Source organism: Macaca nemestrina, chromosome 17 (genome assembly GCF_043159975.1).
Source record: "Macaca nemestrina isolate mMacNem1 chromosome 17, mMacNem.hap1, whole genome shotgun sequence".
NCBI lineage: Eukaryota > Metazoa > Chordata > Mammalia > Primates > Cercopithecidae > Macaca > Macaca nemestrina.
The window spans coordinates 6930606-6949577 of record NC_092141.1 but is presented as its reverse complement, the minus strand read 5'-3'; the positions used below and the strand labels follow the sequence as shown (position 1 = coordinate 6949577).

General features: G+C 42.4%; 1 protein-coding gene across 2 annotated transcripts; it reads right to left on the bottom strand.

Annotated features, from left to right (window-relative positions):
* Positions 1-2144: 2144 nt before the first annotated feature.
* On the bottom strand, positions 2145-18957 carry LOC105472899 (F-box protein 39). Of its 2 annotated transcripts, none has more exons than XM_011726483.2 (4): positions 18803-18957; positions 8805-9907; positions 2830-3006; positions 2145-2502 (listed from the first exon to the last, which is right to left on the bottom strand). In XM_011726483.2, exons 2-4 carry the CDS (start codon positions 9825-9827, stop codon positions 2374-2376), a joined length of 1329 nt encoding a protein of 442 aa, XP_011724785.2. In that variant the 5' UTR covers positions 9828-9907; positions 18803-18957; the 3' UTR covers positions 2145-2373. The 2 variants fall into 2 exon arrangements, with proteins under 2 accessions (XP_011724785.2, XP_070938340.1); XM_071082239.1 differs by having other exon boundaries at positions 8805-9937; positions 18803-18933.
* Positions 18958-18972: the final 15 nt, after the last annotated feature.

The following is an 18972-nucleotide window of genomic DNA, read 5'->3' as shown; positions in this document are numbered from 1 at the left end:
CCCTTCCAGCACTTCCTAAATGCGTGACGGGGCAGGTTAGACTTGGCAACCCTTCAGGATCCCTCTAAAAGAGGGATAACAGTAGTCTCCACTTTCTAGAGCTGTGTGAGGATTAAATGAAACTAGGTGAATTTATATCTAGCATGTAAACACTCAACCAGTGACCACTTTAATATCTGTCTGAGATAAGCTGGGCGGAGGAAGGGAGAGGGAATGGGTTCTTCGCATTCTGTTGTTTAGGTGGAAGAAAGAGTCTTGGGTTCTAAATCTGGAGACTTTGTTATTAGTTCTGCCACAAATTGGCTGTATGCCTCGGGGTAAATTAACTTCCTTAGAACCTGTTCCTTCATATACTAAACAAGATAAAAGCGTCCACAGGCCAGGTGTGTATGTTGCAATGCATGTAATTATTTTTTTTTCTTCATTTACACACAGAGAAGCTGAAACTCAGGGAGGTTAAATTCTTACCCAAAGGCACAAGACAAGTGCATGGCAGGCCAGTACTCAACCCCAGACACCTGGCTCCAAACGCCAGGTTTGGGGCCATCAAACTTGGCCATTTATGTCTATGTTCAACATCACAGACCCAGTCCCAGCATATTTGTGGAAAAATGGAGGAGACATAGCAAAAATAGAGGCAGGAGATTCAAGTCCATAATGCCATTAAGTCAGGGGCTGGGTTCCTTCTGTGGGAGGGAGTTCCAGCTCTGAGCAGACTCCTCCTAAAAGTGGGGCTTTTCCTGCTTCATCCAAGGGCAGTCTATTTCTATGCATCTGAGATCGGGCCCAGACAATGTCAATGTCAGGAGGTTCCCACATGAAGGTCAGCAGATACAAAGGATTTAGAAACTGATAATGTCAGTCAGTAGAAAACGTGATTTGATTTGCTCCATGGTTACACACACCTTTTCAGGTGCACAGGTCAGCAGGAGTCAGGGTCCTCTAGTAAGAAGCTACTCTGGGACCAGGTGTGGTGGCTCACGCTTGTAATCCTAGCACTTTGGGAGGCTGAGGCAGGTGGATCATTTGAGGCCAGGAGTTGGAGACCAGCCTGGCTAATGTGGTGAAATCCATCTCTACAAAAAATATGAAAATTATCTGGGCATGGTGGCACATGCCTGTAGTCCCAGCTACTTGGAGGCTGAGGCAGGAGAATTGCTTGAACCTGAGAGGCAGAAGTTGCAGTGAGCTGAGATTGCACCACTGCACTCTAGCCTGGGCAACAGAGCGAGACTCCGTCTGAGGACTAAGCTCTTATTTTTTTTTTAAATCTTGCCCAAATTCCTATTGAAGGGGTCTGAGGAGGAGTCATGCCCTACAATCCATAAATTCTAGTCAGATGGGTTTTATTTAACCCTGTATATAGTGACTTTCCAATCTGACTATGGCATAACAAGGAAGAAAATCAAAATGTTTTATCCCAAAATATATTTCCTTGTCATATCTTGAAATTGCCCTGCAAAGTCTCTTGTGGGAAAAATCCACATTCTACAGAGAATCTCCTTTCCTCTTTGTTTTCCTTCCTTCCTTTCCAGTTCCAGGAGATAATCAACTAAGAGCCAGGGACCATTTTAAGTCCAGTAAGAAACATTTTACAACTCGCTCTCTCTGAAGTCAGCTGTCTGAGAGCTTCTTTTGCGCAGTAAAACTTCGTCTCCACAATCCTTTATCTTAACCCAGACATTTCCTTTCTGTTGATCCCAGGTCTTCAGATAAACTCAACCAATTGTCAACCAGAAAATGTTTAAATTTACCTACAGCCTGGAAGGCCCTGCTTTGTTGCCCCGCCTTTCTGAATCAAACCAATGTATTTCTTAAATCTATTTGATTGATGTCTCATGCCTCCTAAAATATATAAAACCAAGCTGTACCCCAATCACCATGGGCACATGTTCTCAGGACCTCCTGAGGGCTGTGTCACAGGCCATGGTCACTCATATTTGGCTCAGAGTAAATCTCTAAAAATATTTGGCTCAGAATAAATCTCTAAAAATATTTTACACAGTTTCTTTTCATCAACACATCTCAAAAAAAAAAAAAAAAAAAAAAAAGGAAGCTACTCTGAGTGGCTTTGGGTTTTTAGCTCTGTGGATGAGTGAGGGTGTCAAAAAGCAAAACTGACAAAAAGAGAAATTACACCTGGATAGTTGGTAAACATAGCACTTTAAAGCCACCTGGAGCCTTCAGGTCATCAGCAGTCTCAGCCTTTGCTGGGCTGCTCGTCTTGGTATTGAACTGACCAAAAAAAAAAAAAAAAATGAGAGGAGGGGAAGAGAGAGGAGCAAAAGGGCTGGCCATGCCCGAGTGTAGTTCTAAGAGAAATGATTTTCAAGTTCAAAGTGCTCCTAGCTTTCTTCATCTGTAGAGCGTTCATTACATCATAGGGTAAGCGATGACGAAATAGCTAAGCTCTGAGTCGATCAGCTTTCTATACTTCCTGTAAATTTCCCGCAGGGTCCTGTCCTCTTCATTCGTCTCATATCTGTTTGTATAAATTCTCACCTGTGTCAACAGAGAAATACATCCACATATGAGCATGTACACACACACACACACACACATTGTCACTACACTTTTCAGGGCTTGACAACAACTTAAATGATCTACACATACAGTTGTTGAATCAGGAAAATATGTTGGCAGAATCAGGAAAAGACCAAACCCAACTGCTAGAAAAAAGAGCTCCAAATTCCCTTCTGTGAAACTGCTGATTTCCAATGAACAGATGATTCTGTTCATTGCCTTATCTCTGCCCTTCATTCCAGAGCGGAAGTACCATTCCCGGATGCCCCCACTCCACCCCGTGGAACCAGCCTGGGGACCGCTTACCTTGAGCGTGCGCAGGGCACACTGCCGTTCTTTCTGACTCTTCAGGATCCGCTCCACAAACCTAACATCAAGGAAAGCCCAGATTTTGAAGTAAAACAACTTCCTGCAGGATACGATGAGGAGGTGCAGCTCCTCGTCGAGTGACTCGTGGTTGTTGTTGAATTCAAAAGTTAATTTCTGGAAAAGCACCAAAAGGGAAGATGTGTGTGGGCAGAGACGCTGAGACTGGCTGGGTTGCCCTGTAACCCAGTTCCACGACCTGGCTCTGGGCCTGATAGCTATGATGGTTTGGGGGCTTTTAATTTTAATTTTTAATTTTTGTGGTACATAGGTATATATATTTACGGGGTATATGGGATATTTTGATGTAGGCATACAATGTGTAATAATCACAATGGGGTAAATAGAGCATTTATCCTTTGTGTTACAAACAATCCAATTATACTCTTTTAGTTATTTAAAAATGTACAATTAAATGATGCTTGACTATAGACACCCTGTCGTGCTATCAAATACTAGATCTTGTTTGTTCTTTCTAAGTTTTTTTGTACCCATTAACCATCCCCACTTCCCTCTCCACCCCCTACTACCCTTCCCTGCCTCTAGTAACCATCCTTTTACTCTCCATCTCCATGAGTTAAATTGTTTTAATTTTTAGCTTCCACAAATAAGTGAGAACATGCAAAGTTTGTCCTTCGGTGCCTGACGTATTTCACTTAACATAACGACCTCAGTTGCATCTATGTTATTGTAAACGAGAGAATCTCATGCTTTTTTGTGACTGAATAGTACTCCATTGTGTGTATGTACCACATTTTCTTTATCCATTGATGGACACTTAGGTTGCTTCCAAATGTTGGCTATTGTGAACAGTGCTGCAATAAACATGAGAGTGCAGACATCTCTTTGATATATTGACTTTCTTTCTTTGGGGTATATACCTAGCAGTGGGATTGCTGGATCGTATGTAAGCTCTATTTTTAGTTTTTTGAGGAACCTCCAAACTGTTCTCTACAGTGGCTGTACTACTTTAAATTCCCACCAACTGTATATGAGAATTTTCTTTTCTCCACATCCTTTCCGGCATTTGCTATTGCCTGTCTTTTGAATAAAAATCGTTTTAACTGGGGTAAGATAATATCTCACTGTGGTTTTGATTTGCATTTCTCTGATGATCAGTGATGTCGAGCACCTTTTAATATATCTATTTTGCCATTTATATGTCTTCTTTTGAGAAATACCTGTTCAGGTCTTTTGCCCATTTTTAATTGGATTACTATTTTTTTTTCCTATCGAGTTGTTTGAGCTCTATATATTCTGGTTGTTTATTAATCCCTTGTGAGATGGGTAGCTTGCAAATATTTTCTCCCATTCTTCCTGTGGGTTGTCTCTTCACTTTGTTGATTGTTTCCTTCGTTGTGCAGAAACCTTTTAACTTGATGTGATCCCATCTGTCTATGTTTGCTTTGGTTGCCTGTGCTTGTGGGGTATTACTCAAGAGATCTTTGCCCAGTCCAATGTCCTGGAGAGTTTCCGCAACGTTTTCTTGTAGTAGTTTCATAGCTTGAGGTCTTAGATTGAAGTCTTCAGTCCATTTTGATTTGATTTTCATATACGGCAAGAGATAGTGGTCTAGTTTCATTCTTCTGCATATGGATATCCAGTTTTCCTAGCACCATTTACTGAAGAGATTGTCCTTTTCCCAATGTATGTTTTTGACACCTTTGTCAAACATGAGTTCACTATAGATGAATGAATTTGTTTCTGGGTTCTCTATTCTGTTCTGTTGGTCTTTATGGGATTAATAAATAACCAGAATATATAAGGAGCTCAAAATCTGTTTTTATGCTAGTCTCATGCTGTTTTAGTGACTATACCTCTGCAGTATAATTTGAAGTCAGGTAATGTGGTTTCTACAGTTTTGTTCTTTTTGGTCAGGACAGCTTTGGCTATTCTGCATCTTTTGTGGTTCCATATATGTATAAATTTAAGATTCTCTGTTCTATTTCTGTGAAGAACGTCATTGGTATTTTGATAGGATTGCACTGAATCTGTAGATGGCTTTGGGTAGTGTAAACATTTTGACAATATTGATTCTTCCAACTCATGAACATAGAATATCTTTCCATTTTTTGTGTCCTCTTCAATTTCTTGCATCAATATTTTATAGTTTTCATTGTAGAGATCTTTCATTCCTTTGGTTAACTCCTAGGTATTTAATTTTATTTGTAGCTATTGTAAACAGGATTACTTTCTTGATTTATTTTTCAGATTGTTCACTGTCGGCGTATAGAAATGCTACTGATTTTTGTATGTTGATTTTGTATCTTGCAACTTTACTGAATTTTTTTAGCTGATAGGTTTTTTTTTGGTGGAGTCTTTAGGTTTTTCCAAATATAATATAACATCTTCACACAAAAATTATTTGACTTTGTTTTCTATTTGGATGCCTTTTATTTCTCTCATCTGATTGCTCTAGCTAGGACTTCCAGTACTATGTTGAATGGCAGTGGTAACAGTGGCATCCTTAATTTGTTCCGGATCTTAAAGAAAAGGCTTTCAGTTTCTCCCTATTCAATATGATACTAGCTGTGGGTCTGTCATATATGGCTTTTATTGTATTGAGGTATGTTCCTTCTACACCCAGTTTTTTGAGAGTTTTAATCATGAAGGGATGTTGAATTTTATCAAATGCTTTTACAGCATTGATTAAAATAATCATATGTTTTTTGTTCTTAATTCTGTTGTTATGAGGTATCACATTGATTTGTTTGCATATTTTGAACCATTCTTGCATCCCTGTGATAAATCCCACTTGGTGAGGATGAATGATCTTTGTAATGTGTTGTCAAATTTGGTTTGCTAGTAATTTGTTGAGAAATTTTCCATCAATGTTCATTAGGAATATTCACCTATAGTTTTCTTGTGTTTGATGTGTCCTTATCTGGCTTTGGTATCAGGGTAATACCAGCTTTGTAGAATGAGTTTAAAAGTATTCCCTCTGCTTCTATGTTTTTGGAGTAGTTTGAATAGGATTGGTATTAGTTCTTCTTTAAATATTTGATAAAAGTCAGCAGTACAGCCATCAGGTCAAGGGCTTTTCTTTGCTTTGGGACTTTTTATTACAGCTTCTATCTTGTTACTTGTCAATGGTCTGTTAAGGTTCTGGATTTCTTCATGGTTCAATCTTGGTAGGTTGTAAGTGTCTAGGAATTTATTCATGTCTTCTAGGTTTTCCAATTTATTGGCATATAGTTGCTCCCTATAGGCTCTAATTATCCTTTGTATTTCTCCAGTATTGGTTGTAATGTCTCCTTTTTCATCTCTGATTTTATTTATTTGGGTCTTCTCTCATTTTTTTCTTATTTTGGCTAATGATTTGTCAATTTTGTTTATCTTTTCAAAAACTTTATTTCCTTGATCTTTTGCATTATTGGTTTCACTTGCACTCATTCCTGCTCCAATCTTTATTGTTTCTTCTACCAATTTTGGGATTGGGTTTGCTCTTCGTTTGTTTAGTCCTTTAAAGTGTATCATTAGAATGTTTATTTGAAGTTTTTCTTCTTTTTTGATGTAGGCGCTTATAGCTATAAACTTCCCTCTTAGGTATTGCTCACTGTATCCTATAGGTTTTGGTATGTTGTGTCTCTATTATTGTTTGTTTCAAAAATATTTCAATTTCCTTCTTAATCTCTTCATGAACCACTGGTTATTCAGGAGCATATTGTTTAATTTCCATGTGTTCATATAATTTCCAAAATTTTTCTTGTTATTAATTTCTAGTTTTATTCTGTTGTGGTCAGAGAAGATGCTTGTTATAATTTCAATTTTTTGAATGTTTTAAGACTTTTTTGTGACCTAACGTGTGGCCTATCCTTGTGAATGATGTGCTAAGGAGAAGAATGTGTATTCTTCAGCCATTGGATAAAATTTTCTGTAAATATCCTTTAGGCCCTTTTTGTTCCTAATGCAGATTAAGTCTGCTGTTTCTTTGTTGATTTTCTGTCTTGAAGATCTACCCAATACTGAAAGGGGGGTGTTGAAGTCTCCAGCTGTTATTATATCAGGGTCTATCTCTCTCTTTAGCCCTAATAATATTTGCTTTATATGTCTGGGTGCTCCAGTGTTGAGTGCATATATATATTTACAATTGTTATATCCTCTTGCTGAATTGACTCTTTTGTCATTATATAATGACTTTCTTTGTCTCTTTTTATAGATTTTGTATTGAAAACTATTTTGTCTGATATAAGCATAGCTACTGCTGCTCTTTTTTGGTTTCCGTTGGCATTATATATCATTTTCTATCTCTTTATTTTCAATCTACGTGTGTCTTTATAGGTGAAATATGTTACTTGTAGGCAGCAGATAACTGAGTCTTTCTTTTTAATCTGTTCAGCCACCTACATCTTTTGATTAGAGGGTTTAGTCCATTTATATTCAATGTTAGTATTAAGTAGGAACTTACTCTGGCCATTTTGTTATTTGTTTTCTGGTTGTTTTGTGGTCTTCTCTTCCTTCTTTTCTTCCTTCCTGTGTTCCTTTTAGGGAAGGTGATTTTCTCTGGAGTTATGTTTAATTTCTTGCTTTTTATTTTATTTATCTGTTGTATGTTTTTAGATTTGAGATTACCATGAGGCTTGCAAACAATATCTTATAACTCATTATTTTAAACTGATGACAACTTAACACTGATTGCATAAATAAACGAATAAAAACTTTTTACTTTAACTTTGTCTCCCTACAGTTTAACTTTTTGTTGTTTCTATTTGTATCTTATTGTACCGTCAATGTCTTGAAAAGTTGTTGTTGTTATTATTTTTGATCAGCTTATATGTTTGTCTTTCTACTTAAGATATGAGTAGTTGACTCACCGCAATTCCGGTGTTACAATATTCTGTGTTTTTCTGCGTACTTACTATTACCAGTAAGTAATAGTAAGTATACATCTTGTACCTTCAGATGATTTCTTATTGCTCATCAATGCCCTTTTCTTTCAGATTGAAGAACTCCCTTTAGCATTTCTTGTAGGACAGGTCTGGTGTTAATGGAATTTGGTGGCTTTTTAGATAAGGGACATTGGACATGTAGTTCTTAGAGGAAGAGATTTGAGAATGATGGTGATCTCATCCAAGTTTGCAAAACTTGGAATTTGGAGGCAGTGTACTTGGAGTATACAAGGTGCTTGTCCCAGCCCTGCAGCGGACTGGCTGGATGACTGTGGGCTGGTCGCTGAACCTCAAGTTCTTCTGCAGCATACAAGCACCATGACGATGTCTGCCGTACCCCACCTTAGGGTTATATGGATCCCTAATGAGGTACTAGCACCTTGCAGTCCATCCATGTTTGCAGAGATACATAAACCTGTTAATATCAATTGTCACAACCACTGTGAGGTCCTTGGAAAGACAAAATGATCCTGATCTTACAGATGAGAAAGCTGCTAGATTAGGGAACAGCCCGAAACTCTGAGTTCTTCAGTTGTGTAAATCAAATTTGACTTTTTGTCTGGACTGGTCCTCCCCATTCTATCTCCCCAGTTACCAGGCACTGGCACTGCTATAACCAGACAGATCCCCCAACTGAGATCTGACCATAGGAGTCACAGGGTCTCCTGCATGCTTCTGTGACCTGGTAACAGAAAGGTAGGAAGAGGCAGCCCAGCTGCTCTTCACCTGCAGGGTACCTCCTGGCTCAGGCTTCATAGCTCTGAGTGGGGATTTAGGGGCTTTCCCTGGCTGACAGCTAACCAGATAATTCCTTGTGTCTACCACATGTAGGAAGTGAGTAGCAGCTTTTGTTGCCTACTGTGGTCTTGGGAGGAGGGGAGAAGGCTTAGTTGGTGATATTTGCTAGAACTTCAATTTGAGATTGAGTGAACATTTGGGAGCCCAGCCAAGAGCAGGCAGCAGTGGGCTTTCTTCTGGGGAAGCCAGTCACCTAAACAGCAGTCACTCCTCACAAGTCCTACCTACCTGCAGAGTGTGCCGGAAGGTGGGCAGGAGATCTATCAGAGTGGGTCTCATGGACCAGTCTGGGTCACTGAAATAGCAGCTTCTCAGACTGATGCTCCTGACTGGGATCTCCTGCAAGAGGATTCGGGCCAAGCGTTCGTACTTCATGATCCGTTCAAAGTAGAAGTTCACCTTCAGATTGGTGGCCTGCCTGGCCAGCTTGGCCCAGGACATACCCCAGATGACCTGTCCGTGGGGGTCATGAACGTGGCATTTGATGTTTATGGTCCAGAGGGTGCTGGCGTTCTCACACAAATTCTCAAGCAGCTCGTCGGAGATACAGTTGTAATTGAGGTTCAGGGACACAAGATTGTGGAATGTGGACATGGTCGTTTTGAACTGGGGGCTGCTGTAGACAGCAAGATGATGACTGAAGTAGTCCTCGATGTTGAGTTCCGAGATCACATTCTCGTTCCTCAGGTGGCTGAGGGAGTCGAGAATGTGGCAGCCTTGCTCCACGGTCAGCCTGGCCCCTTTTAGGTTGAGGTAATCCAGGTGTTTGCCCATCTTCTTTAAGAAGAAGCTCAAGCTCCTGATGAATGAGCTCCTGATGCTGTTCCTCCACACCAGGCGGTCCAGCTCCAGGTGTTGGATGGAAAGAGATTTCAGACGGTTGTTGCTCTTACTCAGACAAGACAGGAGGCCCCGCATGGTGACCTGGAACTTCTTGGTCAAGACAGCATTGTAAGGATTCAGGAATTTGACCTCCAGGCGCTCCAGATAACGACCAAACTTCTTAACATACCAAAGAGCTGACTCAACTTCAGATGCATGTACCCTGGAAGGTCTCCCGCTGAAGGTGATGGTCCTGTACCGCCAGAGGTCAGCAGAATACATCATCTGGTTCCACTTTCTGCAGACAAGAGCAGCCCTGGACCTGTCCCTGTCTCCTAGCCACCAGAAAACACGGCACAGACACACATCGGGCAGAGCGGCCCAGCAGCTCTGGTCTTGGGGCTGGATCAGTTCACTTTCTTCGTCCATCCAGGAACTGGGATGTAGAGTGCAGCTGTATGTTAGGCAGGGCTTCCACAAATGAGGAAAGGAAAGCAATCACTTGCTTTCTGTGGGGAGTAAAAAAGAAGAGCCATTACCTGTCAAACAGAGACGAAACTCAAATGAACCAGCTTTCCCTGTGGTCCCAAGTGCATTAGGCACTGTGCTAGGTGTGGGTGGTTCAATGATACATTCATGATACAGTCCACACCTGCAAGGATTTCACAGTCTATCCAGGGATACAGACCAGTACTCAATTATAACCCTGTGAGAGAGTGGGAAGGTTCAGGCAGACTCTAGTGCGGGGTAGCACACATGGAGGGTGACTTACTCTGTTTGGCTAAATACAGTGTTTGGAAGTAGAGAGGGCTGCTCAGAGGAGGTGACGCCTGAGATGGGTTTTGAAGGGTGAGTAGGATTTGTGAGGCAGATCAGGTGGGCCTAGTGGTAGTGGTGGAGGAACTGATGCATTCTGGGCAGAGGGAACAACACGTGCAAAGCCACAGAACTGTGAGCCGGGCGTGGTGGCTCATGCCTGTAATCCCAGCACTTTGGGAGGCCGAGGCGGGCGGATCACCTGAGGTCGGGAGTTCGAGACCAGCCTGACCAACATGGAGAAACCCTGTCTCTACTAAAAAAATACAAAATTAGGAGAGGGCGGAGCAAGATGGCCGAATAGGAACAGCTCCAGTCTCCAACTCCCAGCGCGAGCGACACAGAAGACCGGTGATTTCTGCATTTTCAACTGAGGTACTGGGTTCATCTCACTGGGGAGTGCCGGACGATCGGTGCTGGTCAGCTGCTGCAGCCCGACCAGCGAGAGCTGAAGCAGGGCGAGGCATTGCCTCACCTGGGAAGCGCAAGGGGGAAGGGAATCCCTTTTCCTAGCCAGGGGAACTGAGACACACAACACCTGGAAAATCGGGTAACTCCCACCCCAATACTGCGCTTTAAGCAAACAGGCACACCAGGAGATCATATCCCACACCTGGCCGGGAGGGTCCCACACCCACGGAGCCTCCCTCATTGCTAGCACAGCAGTCTGTGATCTACCGGCAAGGCAGCAGCGAGGCTGGGGGAGGGGCGCCCGCCATTGCTGAGGCTTAAGTAGGTAAACAAAGCTGCTGGGAAGCTCGAACTGGGTGGAGCTCACAGCAGCTCAAGGAAACCTGCCTGTCTCTGTAGACTCCACCTCTGGGGACAGGGCAATAACAAACACAGCCGAAACCTCTGCAGACGCAAACGACTCTGTCTGACAGCTTTGAAGAGAGCAGTGGATCTCCCAACACGGAGGTTGAGATCTGAGAAGGGACAGACTCCCTGCTCAAGTGGGTCCCTGACCCCTGAGTAGCCTAACTGGGAGACATCCCCCACTAGGGGCAGTCTGACACCCCACACCTCACAGGGTGGAGTACACCCCTGAGAGGAAGCTTCCAAAGCAAGAATCAGACAGGTACACTCGCTGTTCAGAAATATTCTATCTTCTGCTGCCTCTGCTGTTGATACCCAGGCAAACAGGGTCTGGAGTGGACCTCAAGCAATCTCCAACAGACCTACAGCTGAGGGTCCTGACTGTTAGAAGGAAAACTATCAAACAGGAAGGACACCTACACCAAAACCCCATCAGTACATCACCATCATCAAAGACCAGAGGCAGATAAAACCACAAAGATGGGGAAAAAGCAGGGCAGAAAAGCTGGAAATTCAAAAAATAAGAGCGCATCTCCCCCGGCAAAGGAGCGCAGCTCATCGCCAGCAACAGATCAAAGCTGGACGGAGAATGACTTTGACGAGATGAGAGAAGAAGGCTTCAGTCCATCAAATTTCTCAGAGCTAAAGGAGGAATTACGTACCCAGCACAAAGAAACTAAAAATCTTGAAAAAAAAGTGGAAGAATTGATGGCTAGAGTAATTAATGCAGAGAAGGTCATAAACGAAATGAAAGAGATGAAAACCATGACACGAGAAATACGTGACAAATGCACAAGCTTCAGTAACCGACTCGATCAACTGGAAGAAAGAGTATCTGCGATTGAGGATCAAATGAATGAAATGAAGCGAGAAGAGAAACCAAAAGAAAAAAGAACAAAAAGAAATGAACAAAGCCTGCAAGAAGTATGGGATTATGTAAAAAGACCAAATCTACGTCTGATTGGGGTGCCTGAAAGTGAGGGGGAAAATGGAACCAAGTTGGAAAACACTCTTCAGGATATCATCCAGGAGAACTTCCCCAACCTAGTAGGGCAGGCCAACATTCAAATCCAGGAAATACAGAGAACGCCACAAAGATACTCCTCGAGAAGAGCAACTCCAAGACACATAATTGCCAGATTCACCAAAGTTGAAATGAAGGAAAAAATCTTAAGGGCAGCCAGAGATAAAGGTCGGGTTACCCACAAAGGGAAGCCCATCAGACTAACAGCAGATCTCTCGGCAGAAACTCTCCAAGGCAGAAGAGAGTGGGGGCCAATATTCAACATTCTTAAAGAAAAGAATTTTCAACCCAGAATTTCATATCCAGCCAAACTAAGTTTCATAAGTGAAGGAGAAATAAAATCCTTTACAGATAAGCAAATGCTTAGAGATTTTGTCACCACTAGGCCTGCCTTACAAGAGACCCTGAAGGAAGCACTAAACATGGAAAGGAACAACCGGTACCAGCCATTGCAAAAACATGCCAAAATGTAAAGACCATCGAGGCTAGGAAGAAACTGCATCAACTAGTGAGCAAAATAACCAGTTAATATCATAATGGCAGGATCAAGTTCACACATAACAATCTTAACCTTAAATGTAAATGGACTAAATGCTCCAATGAAAAGACACAGACTGGCAAACTGGATAAAGAGTCAAGACCCATCAGTCTGCGGTATTCAGGAGACCCATCTCACACGCAGAGACATACATAGGCTCAAAATAAAGGGATGGAGGAAGATTTACCAAGCAAATGGAGAACAAAAAAAAGCGGGGGTTGCAATACTAGTCTCTGATAAAACAGACTTTAAACCATCAAAGATCAAAAGAGACAAAGAAGGCCATTACATAATGGTAAAGGGATCAATTCAACAGGAAGAGCTAACTATCCTAAATATATATGCACCCAATACAGGAGCACCCAGATTCATAAAGCAAGTCCTTAGAGACTTACAAAGAGACTTAGACTCCCATACAATAATAATGGGAGACTTCAACACTCCACTGTCAACATTAGACAGATCAACGAGACAGAAAGTTAACAAGGATATCCAGGAATTGAACTCATCTCTGCAGCAAGCAGACCTAATAGACATCTATAGAACTCTCCACCCCAAATCAACAGAATATACATTCTTCTCAGCACCACATCGTACTTACTCCAAAATCGACCACGTAATTGGAAGTAAAGCACTCTTCAGCAAATGTACAAGAACAGAAATTATAACAAACTGTCTCTCAGACCACAGTGCAATCAAACTAGAACTCAGGACTAAGAAACTCAATCAAAACCGCTCAACTACATGGAAACTGAACAACCTGCTCCTGAATGACTACTGGGTACATAACGAAATGAAGGCAGAAATAAAGATGTTCTTTGAAACCAATGAGAAAAAAGATACAACATACCAGAATCTCTGGGACACATTTAAAGCAGTGTGTAGAGGGAAATTTATAGCACTAAATGCCCACAAGAGAAAGCAGGAAAGATCTAAAATTGACACTCTAACATCACAATTAAAAGAACTAGAGAAGCAAGAGCAAACACATTCAAAAGCTAGCAGAAGGCTAGAAATAACTAAGATCAGAGCAGAACTGAAGGAGATAGAGACACAAAAAACTCTCCAAAAAATCAATGAATCCAGGAGTTGGTTTTTTGAAAAGATCAACAAAATTGACAGACCACTAGCAAGACTAATAAAGAAGAAAAGAGAGAAGAATCAAATCGACGCAATTAAAAATGACAAAGGGGATATCACCACCGACCCCACAGAAATACAAACTACCATCAGAGAATACTATAAACACCTCTACGCAAATAAACTGGAAAATCTAGAAGAAATGGATAATTTCCTGGACACTTACACTCTTCCAAGACTAAACCAGGAAGAAGTTGAATCCCTGAATAGACCAATAGCAGGCTCTGAAATTGAGGCAATAATTAATAGCCTACCAACCAAAAAAAGTCCAGGACCAGATGGATTCACAGCTGAATTCTACCAGAGGTACAAGGAGGAGTTGGTACCATTCCTTCTGAAACTATTCCAATCAATAGAAAAAGAGGGAATCCTCCCTAACTCATTTTATGAGGCCAACATCATCCTGATACCAAAGCCTGGCAGAGACACAACAAAAAAAGAGAATTTTAGACCAATATCCCTGATGAACATCAATGCAAAAATCCTCAATAAAATACTGGCAAACCGGATTCAGCAACACATCAAAAAGCTTATCCACCATGATCAAGTGGGCTTCATCCCTGGGATGCAAGGCTGGTTCAACATTCGCAAATCAATAAACATAATCCAGCATATAAACAGAACCAAAGACAAGAACCACATGATTATCTCAATAGGTGCAGAAAAGGCTTTTGACAAAATTCAACAGCCCTTCATGCTAAAAATGCTCAATAAATTCGGTATTGATGGAACGTACCTCAAAATAATAACAGCTATTTATGACAAACCGACAGCCAATATCATACTGAATTGGCAAAAACTGGAAAAATTCCCTTTGAAAACTGGCACAAGACAGGGATGCCCTCTCTCACCACTCCTATTCAACATAGTGTTGGAAGTTCTGGCTAGGGCAATTAGGCAAGAGAAAGAAATCAAGGGTATTCAGTTAGGAAAAGAAGAAGTCAAACTGTCCCTCTTTGCAGATGACATGATTGTATATTTAGAAAACCCCATTGTCTCAGCCCAAAATCTCCTTAAGCTGATAAGCAACTTCAGCAAAGTCTCAGGATACAAAATTAATGTGCAAAAATCACAAGCATTCTTATACACCAGTAACAGACAAACAGAGAGCCAAATCAGGAATGAACTTCCATTCACAATTGCTTCAAAGAGAATCAAATACCTAGGAATCCAACTTACAAGGGATGTAAAGGACCTCTTCAAGGAGAACTACAAACCACTGCTCAGTGAAATAAAAGAGGACACAAACAAATGGAAGAACATACCATGCTCATGGATAGGAAGAATCAATATCGTGAAAATGGCCATACTGCCCAAGGTAATTTATAGATTCAATGCCATCCCCATCAAGCTACCAATGAGTTTCTTCATAGAACTGGAAAAAACTGCTTTAAAGTTCATATGGAACCAAAAAAGAGCCCGCATCTCCAAGACAATCCTAAGTCAAAAGAACAAAGCTGGAGGCATCACGCTACCTGACTTCAAACTATACTACAAGGCTACAGTAACCAAAACAGCATGGTACTGGTACCAAAACAGAGATATAGACCAATGGAACAGAACAGAGTCCTCAGAAATAACACCACACATCTACAGCCATCTGATCTTTGACAAACCTGAGAGAAACAAGAAATGGGGAAAGGATTCCCTATTTAATAAATGGTGCTGGGAAAATTGGCTAGCCATAAGTAGAAAGCTGAAACTGGATCCTTTCCTTACTCCTTATACGAAAATTAATTCAAGATGGATTAGAGACTTAAATGTTAGACCTAATACCATAAAAATCCTAGAGGAAAACCTAGGTAGTACCATTCAGGACATAGGCATGGGCAAAGACTTCATGTCTAAAACACCAAAAGCAACGGCAGCAAAAGCCAAAATTGACAAATGGGATCTCATTAAATTAAAGAGCTTCTGCACAGCAAAAGAAACTACCATCAGAGTGAACAGGCAACCTACAGAATGGGAGAAAATTTTTGCAATCTACTCATCTGACAAAGGGCTAATATCCAGAACCTACAAAGAACTCAAACAAATTTACAAGAAAAAAACAAACAACCCCATCAAAAAGTGGGCAAAGGATATGAACAGACATTTCTCAAAAGAAGACATTCATACAGCCAACAGACACATGAAAAAATGCTCATCATCACTGGCCATCAGAGAAATGCAAATCAAAACCACAATGAGATACCATCTCACACCAGTTAGAATGGCGATCATTAAAAAGTCAGGAAACAACAGGTGCTGGAGAGGATGTGGAGAAATAGGAACACTTTTACACTGTTGGTGGGATTGTAAACTAGTTCAACCATTATGGAAAACAGTATGGCGATTCCTCAAGGATCTAGAACTAGATGTACCATATGACCCAGCCATCCCATTACTGGGTATATACCCAAAGGATTATAAATTATGCTGCTATAAAGACACATGCACACGTATGTTTATTGCAGCACTATTCACAATAGCAAAGACTTGGAATCAACCCAAATGTCCATCAGTGACAGATTGGATTAAGAAAATGTGGCACATATACACCATGGAATACTATGCAGCCATCAAAAAGGATGAGTTTGCGTCCTTTGTAGGGACATGGATGCAGCTGGAAACCATCATTCTTAGCAAACTATCACAAGAACAGAAAACCAAACACCACATGTTCTCACTCATAAGTGGGAACTGAACAATGAGATCACTTGGACTCAGGAAGGGGAACATCACACACAGGGGCCTATCATGGGGAGGGGGGAGGGGGGAGGGATTGCATTGGGAGTTATACCTGATGTAAATGATGAGTTGATGGGTGCAGCACACCAACATGGCACAAGTATACATATGTAACAAACCTGCACGTTATGCACATGTACCCTACAACTTAAAGTACAATAATAATAAATAAATTTAAAAAAAAATACAAAATTAGCCGGGCATGGTGGTGCATGCCTGTAATCCTAGCTACTTGGGAGGCTGAGGCAGGAGAATCGCTTGAGCTGAGGAAGCAGAGGTTGCTGTGAGCTGAGATGGCGCCATTGCACTCCAGCCTGGGCAACAAGAGTGAAACTCCGTCTCAAAAAAAAAAAAAAAAAAAAAAAAGAACTGTGAATGTATGTGACATGTTCCCGTTCAGGGAACTAAAAATGGTTTGGTCATCTGGCACTTGTTACGTGGGCTGGAAATGGAGGAACTGGATCACGTGGGAGCAGTGGGAGGTGCTGGATCAAGGGGTCCTGAGTGAAGGGATAAAGATTATGTCCTAGAGGCCAGAGATTCCCAATTCCCATTTCCCCAAGATTTTGGAATCCTGACATGGCCTGTCCCCTTCCAGTATCTAGCTACATTGTGGACAGTTGTGTTTACATTCAAGAGCTGTAACAGCAGAACGGGGTGGAAAACCCCAGCTGAGGTCATGGAGAGCCCTTTGAAGGTTGATGGGTCACATGTCTGGAAGCCACATGGTGAGTTCTGAGGTGTGGAAAGGACACTCTAGGGGGAGGGTGGGTAGAGGAAGGGTGGTCAAGAGCAGAGTCCCGGCATTGTGGTGGGAATGGGGATGTGTTTGCGAGTTCTTTAGAAGACACGATTTGGTAACTGTTGAAGGAAGAGGTGGGGAAGTCTGGAAAGTGTCTGACCTATAATCTATGTCCTTGCCTTTTCTCCCAAGGGACCCACACACCCCTTGACGTCCTCCTTCTGCTTTTAAGAAGTTACTTAAACATTTAACAAATGAAGAAATAGGTCTCTTCAACCACTTGTAAACTGCCCAAGGCTAGGGGCCTCCACAGCACTCCACCAAGCAAAGCTCCTAAAAGGTGCTGCAGAAGAGATAAACCAATTTAAAAGCTCCACGAAGCGAAGACTTGGAACCAACTCAAATGCCCATCAATGATCAACAGGATTAAGAAAATGTGGCACACATACACCATGGAATACTATGCAGCCATAAAAAAGAATGAGTTCATGTCCTTTGCAGGGACATGGATGAAGCTGGAAGCCATCATTCTCAGCAAACTAAGGCAGGAACAGAAAACCGAACACCACATGTTCTCACTCATAAGTGGGAGTTGAACAATGAGAACACATGGACACAGGGAGGGGAACATCACACACTGGGGCCTGTTGGGGGGTGGGGGGAAGGGGAGGGAGAGCATTAGGACAAATACCTAATGCATGCGGGGCTTAAAACCTAGATGACGGGTTGATGGTTGCAGCAAACCACCATGGCACATGTATACCTTTGTACCAAACCTGCACGTTCTGCACGTGTATCCCAGAACTTAAAGTATAATAAAATAAATAAATAAATACATAAAAGCTCCATGAAACCTTTTGGCCAGCAAGGTCGTAGGTGAGAAAAATCATCAGACGCTGGTGCTGTAGGGTGGGGTTAGAAGAATATGTTTGTCTGGAAGAGTTGCTGCAAGGAGACTCGAAGTCCTATTTAAGGCCTGGGAGCCTCCCCTTATCCCCCCAGACCCCATCAGAGGCAGTGTAGCTTAGTGGGTTGGATCCTAGCTATGCCCATTGCAGTCGGATGACCTTAGGCAAGTCCATTTCTCTGTGTCTCAGTCCTCACCTCTGTAAATGGGGTAGTAATAGTGCCTTTCTCCTAGTGTTGGGAGGATTAAATGAGCTGATACCTGGAAAGCACCAGGAACAGTGCCTACCCCATAGTAAACGCTGCACAAGAGCTGGCTGCCATTAATAAGAAAGTGGGTGCTCAGGTACTTCTGCAATGTCCCGTCAAGGAAGGTAGGAATACAAACACATCCATTTCACAAATACGGAAACGGAGGTGTTGGAAGGTGAATAAAGTTTCCCAGGGAGAACGTGTAGTAAGTGGGGAGATGGGATTCGAACACAGGGTTGTTCCACCATATCACACAGCTGCCAATCGGGGAGGGAAATCTACAGATATCCTACCCACCACGGGAGGAGAGGTGGCCCGGCAACTCCTGCAGCCAAAGACGCTTCCCAGAGGAGGTGATGAGAGCAGCTCGCCTCCCCTACGCCGGCCTCGGGGCATCCCACCGCCACCCCAGCCTGCTCCCGCCCACGCTCGCCCGTTACCCGTTCGGTGAGCCCTGCTCGGGCTGCGCCCAGTTTGGGCTGCGGGGACTGCGAGCACGCCTGCCTGCTCCGCCCGCGCAGCTGCTGCTCCGACGCCAACTCCGTGGGCGCCCGGGGTCTGCACCTTGCTCTGGCCCAGGCTAAATGCCAAGCTCGGGCCGCCTTTGTGA

Bases quoted from the DNA above. Each gene is read 5' to 3' on its own strand.
- LOC105472899 (XM_011726483.2), bottom strand. From the start codon at position 9,827: ATGGACGAAGAAAGTGAACTGATCCAGCCCCAAGACCAGAGCTGCTGG. The intron at 3,007-8,804 runs GTAGGTAGGACT...GTGCTTTTCCAG, and splicing joins CCTTCCGGCACACTCTGCAG to AAATTAACTTTTGAATTCAA. The intron at 2,503-2,829 runs GTAAGCGGTCCC...CTGTTGACACAG, and splicing joins GTGCCCTGCGCACGCTCAAG to GTGAGAATTTATACAAACAG.